We start from the raw sequence: 20,476 nt of genomic DNA, 5'->3' as shown, positions 1-20,476 counted from the left end.
AACGGCCTATTGAGGCCATTTAAAAAGTCATTAACTTAACTAATGGACTTGCCCGTCCAGCCTTAATGTTGGTGGGCAGGCCAGGAGCTCTGGCGGGTTCAGAAAAAGCATGAAACCTCATCCACGGGTGGGATGAGGTTTCATGAGGGTTTAAAAAAATTTAATAAATGTTTGAGTTAAAGTGATGGACATGTCCCAACTCATGTGACAGCGTCACATGAGGGGACATGTCAGGGAAATTTTTTCAACATTTGCCTTCAAAGTTTTAATTCTGAGCTGATCTCCCCGAGGCTGCACTTAGTCTCAGGGAGATCAGTGCGCTCTTCCGCATATATGTGCAAAAGAGCGCACTCCCGGCTGAGGGAATTCCCCCCCACCCACCTGCACAAGGAGCACATAGCAGAGGCGCGCCTGCCTGCACCCGCTCCTGCACTTCCCCTACGACGGGGGATACATTCTTCCCCCAGTTCTGTTCTTATCCTTGTGAATCTTTTTTCCACCTTTCCAATGCCTCTATGTATTTTTTATAACATAAATACTCCTAAGTGTGATCCAACCAAGGTTCTATGCAGGTTTAACATAACTTCCCTGGGTTTAAATACTGTGCATTCACAAATGAAACCAGTGCTAGATTTTCATTTTATGGCATTATTATCCTGCTTGCTACTTTTATTGATTTCTGTACCTCTTATCCCTTTGCTTCTGTACATCATTGAGATTCTTAATATTTAAGCAGTATGCAGTGTCCTCAATGAACCTCACCCTTAACTATATTGACATTCTTTTGGTCATTAAACACCTATTTTGCAAGTTTATTAATGTCTGCTATTTTACTGCATTCTTCCTTTGTGTTAACTACAATTCACAATTTGGATTCATCCACATTTTTAGAAATTATGTTTCTGATTTTCGAGTCCAAATTGTTAATGTAAATTGTGAACAACATGGTGCCACCTTTGCTTGTCTGGGTAGCTGCCTCTAACCCCTACTCTGTTTTGCTCTCCATTTTGCTACTATTCCCCTAACCCCACATGTTCTGACCTTAGTCCTGAGCCTGTCTTGTAGTACCCTATTGACGTGTTCACAAGCTTTTTCTTTCACATCCACTTAGGCAGAGCAAAAGACCCTATGGACCACCTAACAGTCCTACCTCATCCATTTTCCTGCCACTGGGAAAATAAAATGCTCATTAGATGATACACCAGTGAGGTGATATCTGCTTCCAAGCTGGAGGGCTTCAGTCTCATGTCGGATTCCACTCCTATTTGTTTTCAGCCCCACGTGTCTTGTATGTTGTTATATGTAACAGTAACATTAATCTTTCATATAAAACCATATTGGCACCACTTGCGCTGATGACGACTTGTGCCGTACACATGGGTTCCGGTCTGGTTGTGTGATGTCAGGCGAGTAGTAGGGATGAGGGTTCTGGCCTGTTGTCTTGTATGGCCTCGGTTGTGACATTGCATGTCAACCATCCCATGGATCACCTGGATGACCCAGACTTTGAGAACGACTTTATCAAAGGTCTTTGAAAAATCCAAATATATTACTGTACTATAGTACTCTAATCTCCTTTCTCTGTTACTTCTTCAAAGAATTCAATAAGTTTAATCGAGTGTAACCTTCGCTTTTGAAATCTGTGCTGACTACTCAATTGTATTTTTGGTTTCTGGATGTTTTTCTATCATGCCTTTGAGTAAAGATTCCATTTTCCACAGTTCCTGGAAAGTTTATTTGATGGTTGACAAAAATTAAATGAGTCTAGTACAAGAATTGCAATCTTTTGTGTCAATCACAAGGTGAAGTATCATTTCTGTTTTCCACTCCAATGTTGGGCAGATTTTCCCCAGCCCTGCGGTGGTAGGAGTAGAGGTGGGGGAGGGGTCTGGGGAAATAGTGAGGAGTGGGGCTGGGCCATCTCCCCAATGCCCTCCTACTGCTGGGGAGGACTCCCAGGGGCAGGCTAGGATGTGGATTGGCTGCCTGTTCCACACAGGCAGACAGCCAATTTGACTACTTAAGGCCCCAATTAAGGGGGATCGTTTGGGCTTGCAGATATATTGCTGCTGGCTGAGTAGTCATGTTTGGAGGCCACCAGCTTAATGGAGGGAGCCCCCCTTCAGTAGGTTGAGGGTCTATTAATTTAAGGAGACGCAGGAAGGAAAGACCAACCCAGTGTCCCCAACAATTCCTCCAGACTGCTTTCCCCTTTGATCTGAGGGGCCTTCTCCGCTCTGAAATAAATATTTATTTCTAAGTCTCTGAGGGTGCCTCCATTTTGAGGCATCCTCAAGTTGTCCTGCCTGCCTCAGCAGTGGCCATCTGCCAAGGTTCCAGAGCTGCCAGCCCTCTCATTGGGCCCGCCCGCCATCCTTAATAGGAAGGCAAGTGGGGAGGCAGCCAATTGGGAAGCCTCCTCTGGAAGATCATTCAGTCACTTGTTCCTGGCAAATGTGGGTTTGGGATTCAGTCCCGATGTTGAGGTCCTGAAGCCAGTGGGAAAACCCTGCCTGTTGGCTCACTCCAAAATCAAAATTACTGTTAAGGACACCTGCTGTGCCTGTGTGGAAGGTGTAACTTGAAAGGTGTCATTGTCCAGAGATTCACCACATGATTATTTTTTTGACATGATTATAGGAGTTAGAAAAGGCCATTTTCATTGGGGGCTTATGCTTCATTATTATCCTGCCCCAAGTCGGTATCCTGTTCCTTACTGAATCCGGAATATGTTTTTTTTGACTGCTTCAACTGAGCTTAGGTCAGGATTCGCTTTACTAGTTGGGAATCTGTTCACTTATCCTTAAAATTTATTGTTTTTAAGATGGGACTAATTGAAATAGATATGGTGCACATGTGGCCCCTCTCTCACCTTGAGATTTAACCCCTCCTGGTTACAATCTTTATCTGATCTGCCTCTTGCCCCTCTGACCCTGCAAATACGTTGTCCCATCCTCTTCCCCATATTCAAATCAAGAATCATTGCACCTTCTCCCACTTCCTTTCCAATGACCTAGAAACTATTAACTCAATACCCCTCTCACTCTTTCTTCTCTCCTCCAACATTCAACCATTAACAGTCCAAGTTTGACTTTGTTTAATGTCTCGTTCCTCAACTTTTCTCTTTCTGTTTTCAACTTTGGGATCTTTTGCTTTAAAAGGCTGAATTTTTTTGCTTATTGGGCACGCGCGATTGGCGGGCCTGGGAGCGGACAGGAAAGGCTCAGCGCTGCCGGTGGGGGCGGGGAGAGGGCGGGCGCTGATGTCACCGCGGGTGCTGGTGAGCGCCCTGGAGGCAGACAGATGCCCCGGGGAGCTGCAGACCTTCAGAGATAAAACAAAACAACAAAAATGCTGCAAAATGTACCATGCAGTACAATCAAGCACTTTAAAGCATACCCCATAACAAACAGTTACCTGGAGATATCCCCAGGTTTGAGCAAAGAGGCAAAGGCCGCCTGGCCGATTGGCCCGTCCGCCAACCGTAAAAGTGGACGGGCCACGAAAAGTCATTTCCAATTGCCTCCTTAATGGGCTTAATTGCAATTGTCGTCAGCGTGCCGGCTGAGCAAGATATCACGCGAGTGCGCGATGACATCGGGACGCTTGCCGGATATCATCTCGAGCTATTACCCGGCCAGGCAGATCGGGCATGCACCTGCCCGCGGTGGGGGGGGCGGGGGGGGGGGGGGGGGGGGGGGGGGGGGTAAAATTCTGGCCAAGGTCTTTGATCTTGGTTTCTCAATTTCAATACAAAATTAACCAACTGGAAAGCAATACTTTTGGTCCAAAGCATTAAAGCCACTTATTTGTTCCATTGCCTTGATTTGAAATGATCAGCCTACCTTATCATCTTGACCAGAGCTCCTCAGTAGCCTGGGGAGGAAGCAGATGTGCTTCACCGGTGCCTGATGGGGTGGCTTTGCAAAGATTGTTTTCCAACTACTGTTCATTGCACAATTACATTCTGAGACACTGATTGAGAATAGTCTTAAGTGATTTAAACCTCTGCATACTCTATGGGGGTGGGGGGGGGGGGGGGGGGGGGTGTTAATTTTAACCAGATTTGATGGGTAAAAAAAAAAACCACACAGGGCAGGATTTTTCACTCAGCGTGCAGGTGCAAGCCCGACATGTTCAAGCGTGAAACAGCAGGCGAGCATCCGACATCATTACGCACTCGCGTGGTATTTCGGTCAGTGGGCACACGCGATGGTCGGCAGCGCGCCCACCGACAATTCAGAGGCCCATTAAGGCCATTCATGCAGTAATTGGCCAGGATTTTCCGCTGCCCGTCCAACATTATAGTTGGCAGGCGGGCGATTCAGCCAGACGGTCTTTGGATTTTTGAGGAAACCTCATCCAAGGGCGCGGTGAGGTTTCCAATATTAACTATAAAAAAAAAATGTTTGGGCAGAATTTTTGCCATCAATAGGTTTAGGTGAGTAATTCTTATGGGTAGAAATTTTTTTTTCAGAATTTCGTAATGTTTATTTTTGGCTTTAAAATTCTTTGGCTCCCTGAGGCAGCTCTCTGCCTTCAGGGAGCTTTCATTGCCCGCTCCCCCTCAACCGCACTGATTTCAGCGCTCGCCCTCTTCCAGCCCCAGCCCTGGCAGCCTTAGACCTTTCACCGCACCTTTCACGCTGGCTGGCTGTTAAATCCTGGTCATGGATTGACCAGCGGCGGCCCCTTTCCCAGGCTCTCCCGGGCCTGCCCAACAACCTGAAAATCCCTGCCCACAGAGTCAGGTTGAACTTTGACAGGAGTGAAATTGGGTGGGTGTAAAACCAGATTTACACCCCATCCACTAGTTTTCCTGCTCAATTATTTAAAGTAAAGTTGTTCCAGTCTGTTTCACAGTGTGGTAGAATGTTAGCTCATGCAGACAATCAGAGAAGCCACTGACTGAAGGCTTTAGTCTGGCCCACAGAGGAAAGAGAAACTTGATATGCCATTCTGAATTTTCTTTGCTTACCCTCTTACTGTGTGTAGAATTTTCTGAGCCCGCTGGTGGCAGGGGTGATAAGTGATGTGCACGAAATCTGGCGTGAAAGCAGGTCACGATCTTCTGCTCAGCCCGCCAATGGCAGGCCACATTTCCTGCCATCAGTCAGCAGGGAGTTAATTATAATAAATTAGCATATAATTAAAAGGCCACCCTGCCAGGCTCTTGGAACACCACCGTATCATCCGTCCACGTCAGCAGGAAAGCACACCGACGTGTTTCACAACAGCACGCAGGCCTTCACTTTGGGGGAACCGAGGTGAGTGAGCGGCAGCGTTCTCCACAGCTCGCCTGTCGTTTACAGGCCTCAGGGGTACCGTGGGGCGGGGAAACTGATGCCTGGCCCCGCAGTTGACTGCTGAGGGGAGTGGGGGTGTCTGGGGGCAAGTGCTGGCCAGCCTCGAAAATGACGGCTGAAGTAGGGGGATGGGGTGGGGTGGGGTCAAGTGCTGCCCTGGCGCTGCACCCCGCACACAGGCAAATCGAGGTGGGGGGCAGGGTAAGTGAGGGAAATGGCCACGCATTAGAGCCACCTGTATAAACTGACCATGCCTCTGCAACTAAGATAGATCAGGCGCAGCCACAGTGATATGATTGGGGTCAGGCTCCTAGCCTGCCCACCCATGCAAGAATCGCAGAGGCACCAAAGGGCCACCAAGCGCTCCATACCTTACCCTCCCCCCACCAGCCTCCCAGCACCCCCAGCACAGGCTTCAAGTCCACCACCATTTTATTAGACTGCAGAGCAGTTGGACTGCACACATTGTACAATCTCCTCGCCAATGCTGGCTATGTAGTAGTCATTGCTGGAGGCGCTCACAGCCCCTTTGCAATCTCAGCTTCCTGGTTTGGACCAGTGTCCCCCATGTCGCAGGTTGACAGGGCAGCCATGCAGCGCATTCATCTCTGGCCATCTGAGGGGTGACCAGCGCTCTCTGTGAAGCATTGAGGGCAGTCACACAGGGTCAGGAAAGGTGCTAAGGGCAGCCATGATAACCACGTCTCTCTCTCTTTCAAGCTGCAGGAGGATCATGTCAGGATCATGGATCCTGGTGACCTAGCTGGATACCTGATGGCCTACAGAGAGCAAAGATGGAGGAAAGAGCGACTGAAGCTCCTGACCGTGCAAAGGCAGGAGCAGTGACCTCATGAAGCAGGGGCAGCAGGGGTTCCGCAGACGCTGCCCAGGAGCGACAGTGAGCCATGGCTAGTCGGCGCCTCGCGACACCCAGGGTCTACTGAAACCGCCTGCCATTTCTGCAGATGACTGAGAATCAGTGTCGGCGACAACTGTGCATATCTAGGGACCTCGTGGCTCACAACTGCCACTCACTGCAGGACTTGGTGCCAAGGGGACATGGAGGGCATCCACTGCCAGCGGCTGTGAAAGTGACCATGGTGCTCAATTTCTATGCCAGTGGCTCCTTTCAGGGCTCCACAGTAAAGCTCCGTGGGATTTCACAATCCACCACCCACAAATGCATCCATGAGGTCACAGGTGCCATCCTCTCCATGGCAACAACTTTGTGCATTTCGCCCGGGACTGGGACAGCCAGGATGCAAGGGTAATTGGATTCACCCTGATCATGGGATTCCCAAAGGTGCAGGGTGCGATTGACTGCACTCATGTGGAGCTCAGGTCTCCATTGCTACACTCAGTGGATTTCATCAACCGCAAGGGCTTCCACCCACTGAACATGCAGCTGGTATGCGACCACCAGGAACGCATACTGCAGGTATGTGCACGGTTTCCAGGGAGTGTGCATGACGCCTACATCCATCGCTCGCAGATCTCTGCAGTCTTCCAGGGTCCACAGAGGCTGCAGGGTTGGCTCCTTGGGGACAAAGGCTACCCACAGAGGCTGTGGCTGATGACACCTGTGCGGCGGCCTCAGACTGCAACAGAGTGATGCTATAATGAGACTCATGCAGCCTCCCCATGGAGAAGATGGCATCCATGACCTCATGGATGCATTTGTGAGTGTCAGATTGTGAAATCCCACAGAGGTTTCCTGTGGAGCCCTGAAAGGAGCCACTGGCATAGAAATTGAGCACCATGGTCACTTTCACAGTTCCATGACTTTTCCTTCAGATGCCTCTTTTGTTTCACTCAGCTGATTTTTCAACTCTTCTGTCTCCTTCTTATATCTTTTGGCTTTCTCCCAGAACCTTGAACATTTCTGCATCTTCTCTGCCAACTGGTTCTTCAGTTTGTTCAGAGTTGACGCAAATTCATTCTGCTTCTCTTGGTAATTGTTCAGAGGTACAAACTTTGATCTGAGGGATCCTTGTAGTGTGTGAAGACCTTTCAACAGATTTTCCTTCTCTATGTGAAGCTTACTTGCTTCATCTTGAAGTCTGTAATTCAGCAGTCTCCTTGAGTTTTTTCTGCTGTTCTTCCATGTTGCTGTTTATGACAGTCTTCATCTCCTCAGGTTACTGAATGGCTACACACTCCTTTTGCTGTTAAGGTCCTTTGACTCTCCAGGTTCATTCTGAAGTATCTTGCCTTGTTCCTTTTCCAACTCAGGAACTCTTCTGGCAGGAGGGGGCACTGCAGGAATTCAATGCAGGAATGCAAGGTTCTTTAGACAGCACTTTCCAAACCTACGACCACTACCATCTAGGACAAGGGCAGCCAGAAGGTGGGGACACGACCACCTGGAAGTTCCCCTCCAAGTCACTCACCAGCTGACTTGGAAATATATCAGCTGTTCCTTCACTGTCGCCGGGTCAAAATCCTGGAATTCCCTCCCTAACAGCCCTGTGGGTGTACCTACACCACAGGGACTGCAGCGGTTCAAGAGGGCAGCTCACCGCCACCTTCTCAAGGGCAACTTGGGATGGGCAATAAATACTGACCCAGCCAGAGACGCCCACATCCGTGAATGAATAAAACAAAAGGTCACCTTCTCAGCTGAAATGTAAGTGTGGAAGCACATGTCTGATTGATCCCTATCATAATAAAGTGTGAGGGCTGCGATGAATAACTGGCTGTGCTTTTACAGAGGGCTTTTGTGCAGCAGATAGGTTTGAGGGGGAGGGGGGGTAGGTACAGTGCTTCCTTAACATTTGAAATCAAAAGCAAAAATTTTGAGTAGAGCCTTCATCAGTTAATCAATTGCGAACACGTGGCAGACGAAATTTAATGCAGAGAAGTGTGAAGTGATACATTTTGGTAGGGAGAACAAGGAGAGGCGATATAAAAGCAAGGATACAAATCTAAACAGGGGTGCAGGAACTGAGAACCTGGGGGGTAAGTCTGCACAAATTGTTGTAAGGTGTCAGGACAAGTTGAGAAAGTGGTTAAAAATGCACACAAGATTGTGGGCTTTAGAAATAGAGACAGAGGGCAGAAAAAAGTGTGGCCGCGGGTGTGAAAAATGACATTTTACCCGCCGGCCGCAATGGTGGGTTTTTGTGCCATATTGTCCCCTTCCTGGCGCGTCCTGCCTCATTAATAATGTATTTATGGGAAACACACCGGGATCACTGGCGGGCGGGCTCAGATTTGCCCACCTCGCTGTGACCTCAGCGCTTCCTCACTCCTGGTGCCATCTTTAAAGAGCACCAGAGCACAGCCTTCTGCATGTCTACAGACCAGGACTGCTCCAGACGACCACCCCAAAAGCAAAGAAGACGGCAGCTCCCAAATTTGGCAACGCGTCTCTGGGGCGTCTGTTGGATGCAGTGGAAGGCTGCTGCAATGTCTTCTAACCACACTCTGGCAGCAGGAGATCCACCAGAGTCACCAATGCAGCCTGGGGGGCAGTGGCAGCAGTGATCGGTGCCACCGGAGCACAGAGGAGTTCAGCCATCCAGTGCAGGAAGAGGACGAATGATCTCATCCGTTCTGCCAGGGTAAATCAACCACCTCATCACTCTCAGCTCACACACGCCCAAACCCATCACACATCCACAGCGATCTCACACCTCAAGGGACAACACCAATAACACCCTCACACCTCCATCAGGCTCATATCCCCTGGAGCTTGTGTCCTCATCCCATCCATGGCTCCGCTCACCACACAAACATTCCATCCAGTGCCATGCATCCTGCTCTCACTCTCTCCATCTGTTTTCATGCAGGAAAAGCTGGCTTACAATAGCAGGGAGAGGTCCCAGACGTGGATGGAGTGGCCAACATTAGGTCCTTCAATCACTTTGAGGAGTGTGCCATCATGCTAACTGGTGAGTACATGGACTGTGCCTGCAGCGACAGTCAGATTGGCAGCGAACACCCTCATGAGGATCCTGCATCACATCATCCCTCTCTCAACGCAACTGTGAGTGCTCTGGCTCCTGTTTTTGAGTCCACTGCCATGCACTAATTATCTGTACTTTGGTTCATAGGGAACTCTGCCAAGGGAACGCCCCCAACCAGCCAGTCGATCAGGTTGATCCAGGTCCTCACCTCCAGCCAAAAGGATACCTCCTGCATTGAAGAGCTGGAAATAAGCACCCTGGAAGATCTGTCACAGCGCTTACCCACACCCTCCAACAGCGCAGAGACACACACCTCGGTAGGACCTAAATCTATAGCAGGATCGGATTCAAAATCTGGTAGTCAACATGCGAACACATGTCCGCAGCAGGTGGCAGGTTCAGTCCTTGGCACTTGGAGGCTGCTGGGGAAGAGGCATCTGTGAGATCAGAGTCAGATGACGAGCCTCTGGATTAGGCCTTCCAGCTCATTGCGGAGAGTCAGCAGAAGGCGGGGTAACATCAAACAGAGCTGTTGGAAGCCTAAAACAGAGTGGCACCCAAGTCGGAGGAGTGTGTCTGCCTGCTCTCTGATGAAGTGATGCCCATATGTGCCCATATGGAGGTCTCCATGAGAAGGATGGCAGATGCCATGGAGACCCTGGTTCAGCAGAGATGCGTGCAGAACTGCACTCCATTGCAGTAGCCATGGGTGAGTTCCTGCAGTGACAATGAGAGAAGGAAAAGGGGCACCTCAACATCCCTCCAGGTGCTCCTTTTCCTCAAGGAGTCAGGCCATGGCCCTCAGACACCTGAAGGGAGGAGGCGTGGCAGCTGGAGACCCCTGGGTCATCCACTGAAGAATTTCAGAGGCTGTCCATTCCCTCCAAAGTCCCCTTTGCCTGTGACATCTCAACCTCATCCTCTGTCACTGCAGAGGGAGCAGTTGGCCCACAGGAGGACAGCCAAAGCAAACCAGGACCATCAAGGCCTCAGCTCTCCAGAGGACCCACGCCAAAGTCATCAGTGGCAACAAGCCAACCATTGCACAGGCTGTCTCCACCCCTGCTACAGATGTCAGAGCAGCACTTAGAAGAAGTGGTAGGCCTAGAAAAGTTAAGAAATTCGGATCACAAGTGGTTGCACGGGTGAACACATTTTGTCACTTTATAATCTCAAAATATATTCACTTTCACTAAATAATGTGTAATGATGTCCTTCAGCTTCATTAGCATGCTTCGTGAGTCCTGCCACTACATCCCACCCGGCTAGCAGTTCAGCTGCACGCAGCCAGACCACAAGTGATTCTGGAGGGAGACATCTGTGTATGGCAGGGCCTTCCGGAGCCTCGTGCAAGCGTTCTTCCATGCATGCGGAGGCTTCATCCATCACATTTATCTTACTGCCCTGCAAAATTTCAATGCTGCCCACTGGGGTTCTCTTTCAGTTGTCCATCTGAGCTGACCTACATCTCCGCCCACCCACTGATCGCACTCCCATACAGCACCTATGCCCGTCTAACATGAGGTTCTGCTCACTTCTGATTTATGCAAAATGGTAATTGTCAAGTTTATTGTCAGCTCCCCTGTCCTTTCCCCTCCCCCAGTCACCCATGTCCTTTCACCTCCCCGAATCACCCATGTCCTTTCCCCCATCACTGTTGACCCCTCTGGCATCACCCTCCACCCTCCCACTGTTATCTACGAACCAGAACCCTTGTCTTTCAAGGATGTCCAGGTGAATGCACATGTTCCCTATCTTCCTGAGAATCCCACCCCCACCCACATTGACCTCCCTGACCTACTCATTCCCACCCCTAGGGTCCATGTTTGCCTCCATGTCCCTACCACTCTCGCCGTCCTTTCTACCGCTACCAATGCACCCACACCTAACCATCCCACCAGCCCCCTGCCTCCTCTCATACTCACCATTCCCTCCTACAATGTCCACTCTCAGTTCACTCTCCAGAAGGCAATCATTGGCTCCAAAGACCCCTCCCTTGCACATTCGCCTAGACATTCCCCCTTACTCCCTTCTTCACCGTTCCTCCCTCCTCCACCCTTACTCACTCCTCCCCCCCCCGCCCCTCCCCCGACACCTTCCTCCCCTCCCCTGAACTCCCTCCTGTCCTCGGACACCTTCCCCCCCCGGCAACTCCCTCCCTTGCACCTTTCTACCCCCTTAAATCTACTTCCCGGCATGCTGAATTCTCCCCCATTACACCCTTCCCCACTTGTACTCCCTCCTCTCCACTCCCAACCTCAACCTCCGACACCTTTGTCGCTCCCCACCAACTTCTCCCCCCCGAAACCTTCGTTCCCCCCCTTTTCAACCTCACCCTCCACCCCCAGCCCCTCTACCAGTATAGCTTCCTCTCCCCCCTCTCGCCGATTATCTGTAGCAGCCCATGGCCAAGACCATGATGTTCTGAAGCAGACCCAAAGCATCAACAGACACCTCCCATTTTCCATGAGCTGCTTTGCAATGGAGCCATGTCCATGAGAACCATCCATCATCTGAAGCACATGTTCCTCCAGGGTCCGGAAGCTGTAGGATATCTGCGATCTGAGCAAGGCCCTCAAGGCGAGTCCTGGCTTCTGCATGTCACATTTGTCCAGATATGTTCTGGGCTGGCAAGTTTTCCTGCCAGTGTAATGGTAATTCAGGCCTTGTGGGAGAGGAGGGGTGATTCCAGTCAGGCCTTACTTTTCATCCCATTACTGGGATGCAAATCAGGTTCACGTCGGCCTCTAACGGGATTCGCATTCCACCATGGCAGACACCATCGAATGATCCCGCTGTGCTTTCACACTGGTGTGAAACCGATTTCTGCCCTTCACATCGAATTATCCACCCCGCCCATAAAGTGCAAAAGTAAGGAAGTTATAATGAACCTGCATAAAGCAACTGGTATAGTGTGTCCAATTCTGGGCACTACACTTTAGGAAGGATGTGAAAGCTTTAGAGAAGATGCAGAAAAGATTTACAAGAATGGTTCCGGTCTGAGGGACTTTAGTTATGAGGACAGATGGGAGAAGCTGGGACTGCTGTCCTTAGAGGAGAGAAGGCGAGAGGCAATTTGATAGAGATGTTCAAAATCATGAGGGATCTAGACAGAGCAGATAGAAACTGCTCACGCTGAAGGAAGGGTCAAGATCCAGAGGGCACAGGTTTAAGATGAATGGAAAGAGAACCAAAAGTAACACGAGGAAAGATTTTTTAACGCAGTGAGTGGTTAGGATCTGGAATGCATTACCTGAGAGTGTGGTGGAGGCAGTTTCAATTGTGACATTCAAAGAGGAATTGGATACAGTATGCACTTAAAGAGAAAACATTTGCTGGGCTATGGGGAAAGGACTGGGGAGCAGGACTTGCTGTTCTGGAGAGCCAGCATAAACATGATGGGCCGATATGTACAGCATTGGTGAAAATTGTTTTATTTGTACATTTTTGATTGGGTTTTTGCGTAGAGTCACATTATGATAGCATTGGAGTACAGAGTCACATTATATAACACTGAAGGAACGAATTTCACAACTTCCCAAAGTGCTTTACAGCCACTGAAGGACTTTCGAATATAGCCACTGTGTAATGTAAGAAAACACAGTAGTCAATTTGTGCACAGCAAGCTCCCACAAAACAGCAACATGATAAAGACCAGAACATCTGTTTTAGTGATGTTGATTAGAATAAATATTGGCCAGAACATCAGGGAGAAACTAATGGTGTGGTGGGGGTCTCATTAAAAGATTACATCTCTGGCAGTACGTCACTCTTTCACTACTGCACTGGTGTGTCAGCCTAGAATGTTGTGCCTAAGTCTCCAGAGCAGGTCTTGAGTGCAGAAAATTCTGACCCAGAGATGAGGATGCTACCCACGAGTCACGGCTGGAGTATAGAGTCATATTAATACACTGGCAAAACATGTGAACTAATTGGAAGTTTTTTCAGAGAGCTGGTACAGGCCAAATGACCACCTCCTATGCTTTATGATTCTATAAGTGTCTGTGTTGGGTGGAATTAGAGCCAGACTTACAGTCTCACCCAGTCAGCCATTGAACACAGGATAGTATTTTTGGGCTATTGATATAATGTGCATTCTACAAGTTAAAGTGTATCATCTTGAGGTTGCCACTCCCTACACATCAGAACACATCCTACATCTGTTTCTGAGAGTATATATACACACACCACCCAACACAGTAGTAAGCTGTACAGAACAGAAAGGCCCAGTTTCAACCCCCAAACTCTGCTCTGGTTGTTCACTTGGTTGCAATAATATTAAGGAGTTCCTTGGACCAGGTAGAACGAAATATCAGCCAGGGTTCATGCTCCATATCACTACCTGGTTATCTAGCAGAAAATGGGTGTTTGCAGACACGTAGATCAGACTTAGGTGTTGTGCCTAACACCCAGTTTTCTAACCAGCCAACACCCATGCAGTAAGCTGGCAAATGAAGGACTGTCTGTGGACCTTCATACCAGCAGGAGTCAGAGTTATCAGGATTGCAAGGGAGAAAATGATAAAATAAGATAAAAGATGCATTTCACTACCTGAATGACCGTAGAACATCCTGAAGCTGTCAGTATGGTGATGCCCAAAGAACTGACCGGCTATCACACTGTGATACTTTTGGACAATTTCAATATATCTATTATTAAAGTGGTGTTGAAACCAAGATGTCCCTCTCCTCTTTTCGAAAAAGCCAGGCGGCACATGTCCAATAATATAAACCTAGGAAGGTAGGTTAAATTAAAGTAAATTCATTACTAACAAAGTATTTATAAACAAACTTGATTTTGCCCCCCCCTCTTTGTTTTTCTCAATAGGGAAGGAAGCCTGAAAATAGACTTTAGTTTTTAGATCTGTAATATGTTGTATATGTATTTCAATTTAAAACTTACTTTTTCTTTTGCTGTCAATGCATTTGAAAGGACTTCTTCAAGCCACTTAAACTGGCCAGCAGGGTCACTAATCCCAACATTAAGCTTATTGCTCCTGTAGTACAGGTTTGTGTTTAAAACAATGATCCGCTGGTCAATCCGACCCTTCAGCCTCTCAGTGTAGAAAGCTCCTAAAGACAATCACAAGGTTCAATGAGCAGGTTCATTTAAAACTTGGGTATTTCTTCCTCATTCCTTTGCAATTCATATAGCTCCTAGGTTTTCTTCCCTTTTCTTGAAGGCTCTTATCTCTTTATTGGAAGCCAATAACCTGCCTCTCTCCATGATCAAAACCAATGCAGCTCCATGACTCTGTAGGAAGAGCCAATATGGTCAAAGCCATTTATTCCTATTGCATGGAGGATCACACCATTGTTTGAGGCTTTTTTGTCCAGCAGTTTAGCTGTGTCTGGTGGATTCTACTGGACCAGTACCCCAGACGCCATCAGCACTCTGAGGCAAACTGGTGAATTGCTATGTTTCTGGAGCTTTTTGTTTATTAATGTTCTTTGCCTTTAGGAGAAAACACAAAAAATATCCAAAGTCAAAGCACAATAAAATAGTAATGCAGAGAGAGCCCAATGGAGCTAAGTTATTCCATTTCCAGTTTGTTATAAACTGGATGATAGCAGGATTTTTCTAAAAAGATTTTGTAACTAGGATTATCAATTAGGTAAGTATTTAAAGAAATAAACAGTGGTGCTTATCTGGAGAATTAGTACTTATAGTCCTGTTGCTTTTACCTCTACCATTGTCAGCCTTAACCTTTCCAAAGCCATTGCTACCAAAGGAACAGGAGTAGGCCATTCAGCCCTTCGAGTATCTTCCACCATTCTATTAGATCACAGCTAATCTGCAGCTCAACTCCATTCGACGAGCTTTACCCCTTACCTATCAAATTGATTTTAGTCTTGAAAGTTATCATCCCATACATCAAAAATCATAACCGCCTTCTCTAGAGAAACTACTGATCCAAATGGCTTTAGTTTAAAAATCTATCATGGAAAACTATCCAAGTTCAATATTTTGGTGCCTGTGCTAAGGTTGCAGAAGAAGTTTGCTGTGCTACCTGTTGCAAAGTTGGGGTGGGAGGGGCAAAAGTGTCCCGAATAACATTCAAGTACACCCACGATACTGTGATACAGAGCCATTGAGCGCAGGAAAGTACAAAGTTTGACCGAACATCTGGACTGTTGATATTGGTGCTGAAATTGACCTCAATGCGCTTGGGAGAGGATTGGCAGAAACCAAAAGGAAAGAAAAAGAAAATAAATTCATCTGGACCTTTCTTCCTTGGTTTCAAATCCCTCCATGGCCTTATCATTTCCTATCTCTTTAACTTCCTCCAGACCTGCAATCCCCTGAGATCTCTGTGCTCCTCCAAATCTGGCCTCTTGTGTATACACAATTTAAATTGCTCCACCATTAGTGGTAACGCCTGTAGTTGCCTGGGCCCCAAAGACTGGAATTCCTTCCCTGAACCTATCTGCCTCTCTTTTCTCCTTAAAACCGATCTCTTTGACCAAGCTTTTGGTCACCTGCCCTAACATCTCCTTATGTAACTCAGGGTCAAATTTTATCTGATAATAGTCCTATGAAGGGCCTTATTGGGACATTTTACTAGGTTAAAGGCACTATATAAATACAAGTTATCGTTTGGCCTTAGGATGTCCCAAGGTGCTTCACAGCCAGCCTTACTTGTGGTCATTAAATTAACAGCCAAGTTATGCACAGCAAGGTCGAAAAAACGGCAATGAAACCAATAGTTGTTCTGGTTGAGGGAAAAATATTGGCCAGGATAATGGGAGAACACCCTTGCTCTTCTTCAAGATGGTGTCATGGGAGCATTTACAACACGTGAAAGAGCAGATGATATATTTGTTTAATGTCACTTTCGACCTGCAGGAGGTCCTTTTGACTCCTGTTACTATCTGATGATGCCTGCAGGATGGGAATAGGTCTGGGCTTAGCTCTGATGGCCACCCTCGTAAAATAGTCCACCAAACACAATGGGTGTAATGGTCCTAGATTTGCACTAAGTGCGGTAATGGGCATGAAAAACGACGTTTTACCCGCCTGCTGCAGTGGCAGGTTTTCGTGCCATATCGTGCCCCCTCACTGCTTCCTCACTCCGGGTGTCATATTTAAATTGCGGCCGCATTGCAGTTTGCAATGTTTGTAACCCACGATTGCTCCGGTGGAGACATGACCCCAAAAGCCAAGGCAAGTGCAGCACCCCCCGATGCAGCGATGCATCTCTCTCTCTCTCAGCAGCACAGAGAGTACCCTTGGATGAGGAGCCTGAGGGTAGTACCATTGAAGATGTGTCATGGCGCTGACCCACATCCTCCACCAGTGCAACGACAGACACCTTGGCGGGACCTAGATGTACAGCAGCCTCAGGATCACAACCTGGTGAGCATAGCACATAGTCCATTTCACAGGAGTGGGAGATAGCAGCATTTGAAATGAGGAGAAATTTCTTCACCCAGAGAGTGGTGAGCCTGTGGAATTCGCTACCACAGAAAGTAGTTGAGGCCAAAACATTGTGTGTTTTCAAGAAGGAGTTAGATATAGCTCTTGGGGCGAAAGAGATCAAAGGATATGGGGAGAAAGCGGGAGCAGGTTATTGAGTTGAATGATCAGCCATGATCATGATGAATGGCGGAGCAGGCTCAAAAAGCTGAATGGCCTACTCCTGCTCCTATTATCTACATTTCTATGTTTGAGGTTGCTGGTACTCGGAGGACTACTGGAGGCAGGGAATCTGCTGAATCCGAATCAAATGATGAGTTTCTAGTCTCGGTCCTCAATCAGCTGTTGGAGCTGCAAAGACAATCACGGGAACATCAGGAAGGGACATCTGGTGCACTCCTCAGATTGCAAGGGACGACGGAGGAATCTGTCCACCTTCACTCTGAGGTGATAGCGACGGCATGCCAATGCACCGAAGTCAACACTGGTAGGATGGCAGCTGCCTTGGAGACCTTGATCCAGGACATCAGTCCTGCACGGGATGAACTGCATTGCTGTTGTCATAGATGGTCTCCAACAGTGTCAACGCAAGAGGGGTGCGGGTCAGATCGATCTCACTCCAGCTTCCCTTTCTCAAGGATCAGCCAGGGGCTGTCGGGCGCTCATCTAAGAAGGACCAACAGCTCGACTTCCCAGGGCCATCCATCCAGGTGATTCTAGGAATGTCCAGCCAATCCAAATTCCCTCTTCCTGTGCTCCCATCATCTCTAGCTCCACAGGCCGTAAAGGGTGAACCTGGCTCACAGCAGGATATCCATAGCAGGCTGGGGCCCTCCAGGTCTCGGTCCTCCAGAGGATGCCCAAAGTCATCACAGACAGGGCATCGCAGTCAGCCGGCTGCCTCCACCTCCACTGTGGACATTGGAGGAACACCAAGACATAGCGGCAGAGTTAGGAAGGTTAAGAAGATATAGTTGCACAGTGTGGGCACAGATGTTAATCACTTGTACATTGTGTTCGCTATTGTAAATAAACTCCCTAAGAATGTCTCCTTGCTGATGGCTCCTTGTTATGATGAGCAGTGTTCATGTCACTCAGATATGAAACCTTGGTTCCTGCACAAGACCAAGGCCTCTTCCCTGTGCAGTGTGTAACGTTCAGAGCAAAGTGATGGTCTGGCTTCACGCTCACTGGACACATCAGTGATGCCTGTACCTTGACGGTGCTTGTCATTGCTGCCAGAATGATGTGGACAGGTGTCAGAGTTCCGTCATTCTGTGTGCTCTCAGCACCTTTGAGATGGGGTTGACCCCCCCCCATCCCTTCAGCATCTGTGTCTGGTGACAGTGAGGCCCTGTAGGGGACAGGTGCTGAAGGCTGCCAAAGGATTAGATGCATTTAAAGTTTCACGGCTGCGTTTCCATGAGATCTCCCTGATCAGAGTGCAAGCGAGCTACCCTCAGCCAGACAGGAGTCAGATGTTCACAGAGGTAATGTGAAGATTTATGAAGTGTCCTCACTGCATGTCGTCAGCATCATCCTGGAATCTTGTGATGGTTAGGGCCTTCGCTGCATCTCCATGTCATGAGCACTGAGGGTACATGGGCTGCCATCTGCCACACAGGGGTCAAATATTCACAGATGCAAGGTGAGGATGTCAAGACTCATCATTATCCTCCATAAATCTTGTGGCTATTAGGGCCTCACAAGCATTCCTGCCTCATTTGGCCAGTACAATGGCCTCATTGCCAGCATCCTTGCCTTCAAGGACCTCATCACCCTCATCCCCTTCGACATCCTCCTCATCGAAGGAGACGTGCAGATCTTCCATCTCCTCAGCCAGGTCCTCCCCGCCGTTGCAGCACCAAGTTGTGTAGTGCGCAACAAACTATGGTGATGTGTGACGCCCTCTGTAGACTGTATTGCAGTGCTCCACCGGACCTGTCGAGGCATCGATATGCCTAGCGTTTGCTCCATCAAAGCCCAGGTTGCAACATGAGCGTCATTATAACTTCGCTCTGCTGCAGTCTGAGGCTGCTGCACAATCCTCTGTGGGTTGCCCTTGTCCCCTAGAGCCAACCCTGCAGCCTCTGTGGACCCTGGAAGATGTCAGGGGTCTCAGACCTTATGGAGGATGTAGAAGTTGTGTAAGCTCCCTGGGAATTGTGTGCAGACCTGTAGGATGCATTTCTGGTGGTCGTACACCAGCTGAACATTCGGCGAGTGAAGCCCGTGCAGTTGATATAGTTGATTGCTTGTTGCCACGGATATCTAAGCGTCACATGATTTCAGTCAATGACACCGTGCACCTGTGGGAAACCAGAAATCTGCAGAAATCCCAGCGGTCTTGCTTCCTGGCTTGCCTGATCCTGTCAAAATGCATAAAGTTCTGTGCTTTTGCAAAGTTGGTGTCTGTGATCTCCTGGATGCGCTTGTGGGTGGAGGCTTGCGAGATCCCACACAGGTCAACTGTGGGGCCCTGGAAGAAGCCACTGGCATAAAAATTGAACACCATGGTCACTTTCGTGGCCACTGGCAGAGGATGCCCTACATGTGCCCGTTACACCAAATCCTTCAGCAAGTGGCACATGTGACCGACCAGTTCCCTAGACATGTGCAGTCTTTGGCAACACTGGTTCTCAGTCATCTGCAGGAATGACAAGCATTGTCTCTAGACCCTGGGTCTAGCAAGGCGCTTATGAGCGACCGCTCGCTGTGGATCTTCAGCTGCGTGCACAGGTGGCCCCTCCACACCTTCATCTTGAGGGTGGTGCTTCTCCCATGGCAAGCCAGGCCGCTCCCTTGCACTCTTCTCCTTCTTCTCTGCTCCCTGTAAGCCATGAGGGATACAGCTACATCACCAGGGTCCATGACCTTGATGTTCTTCTTCTGCAGGATCAGCATATGTACCCCAAGGAACTCTCTTGGTTAAGTCTCAAGGCTCTTTCATGCATGCTGGAGAGTGCTGCCCATGACTTGGAGGACCAGTGTGTAGTGTGCTTCATGGCCGTCTGAAACCCCACCCACCTCCAACTGAAGAATTGGCAGCAGCTTCGGCCACTGGACTGCATTCTGTGCTGTCAGCTCAGGCATTCTCCTAACCTGCACTGCAAGGCTGCACTGTTAGCTTGAACCATGAGGAATACTGATCCAAACCTTAACAAAGGCATTGCAAGGAACTCTGAGTGCCTCCACCAGTGACTGTGCCATGACCACCTTTCGCATCTACCCGGCTATGTGGAAAATTGACCCAGGCATGTACTGTACATAAAATGCAGGACAAATCCAACCCGGCAAATAACTAGCCCATTAGTCTACTCTCGATCATCAGTAAAGTAATGGAGGGGGTGACGAACAGTGCTATCAAGTGGCACTTGCTTAGCAATAACCTGCTCAATGATGCCCAGTTTGGGTTCCACCAGGGCCACTCAGCTCCTGACCTCATTATAGCCTTGGTTCAAACATGGACAAAAGAGCTGAACTCCCAAGGTGAGGAGTGTGACTGCCCTTGACATCAAGGCAGTGTTTGACCAAGTGTGGCATCAAGGAGCTCTAGCAAAACTGGAGTCAATGGGAATCAGGGGGAAAACTCTCTGCTGGTTGGAGTCATACCTAGCACAAAGGAAGATGACTGTGGTTGTTGGAGGTCAATCATCTCAGTCCCAGGACATAACCGCAGGAGTTCCTCAAGTTAGTGTCCTAGGCCCAACCATCTTCAGCTGCTTTATCAATGACCTTCCTTCCATCATAAGGTCAGGTGGGGATGTTCGCTGATGATTGCACAATGTTAAGCACCTCCTCAGATACTGAAGCAGTCCATGTCCAAATGCAGCAAGACCTGGACAA

General features: G+C 48.6%; 1 protein-coding gene across 2 annotated transcripts in view; it reads right to left on the bottom strand.

Moving 5' to 3' along the window:
• LOC121291750 (acid sphingomyelinase-like phosphodiesterase 3b) overlaps nt 1-20,476 on the bottom strand; it is a 44,730-nt gene that overhangs the window by 6,971 nt on the left and 17,283 nt on the right. For both annotated transcript variants that reach the window (XM_041213267.1, XM_041213268.1), the window contains 2 exons: nt 14,117-14,286; nt 13,766-13,946 (listed from right to left, as the gene is read on the bottom strand). In XM_041213267.1, the coding sequence (XP_041069201.1) occupies nt 13,766-13,946; nt 14,117-14,286 (351 nt within the window). The remainder of the gene's footprint in view (nt 1-13,765; nt 13,947-14,116; nt 14,287-20,476) is intronic.

Source organism: Carcharodon carcharias, chromosome 19, assembly GCF_017639515.1.
Source record: "Carcharodon carcharias isolate sCarCar2 chromosome 19, sCarCar2.pri, whole genome shotgun sequence".
In the NCBI taxonomy this organism is placed as follows: Eukaryota; Metazoa; Chordata; class Chondrichthyes; order Lamniformes; family Lamnidae; genus Carcharodon; species Carcharodon carcharias.
Note: the sequence above shows the minus strand (reverse complement) of the source record. Positions and strands in the feature narration are given on the sequence as shown.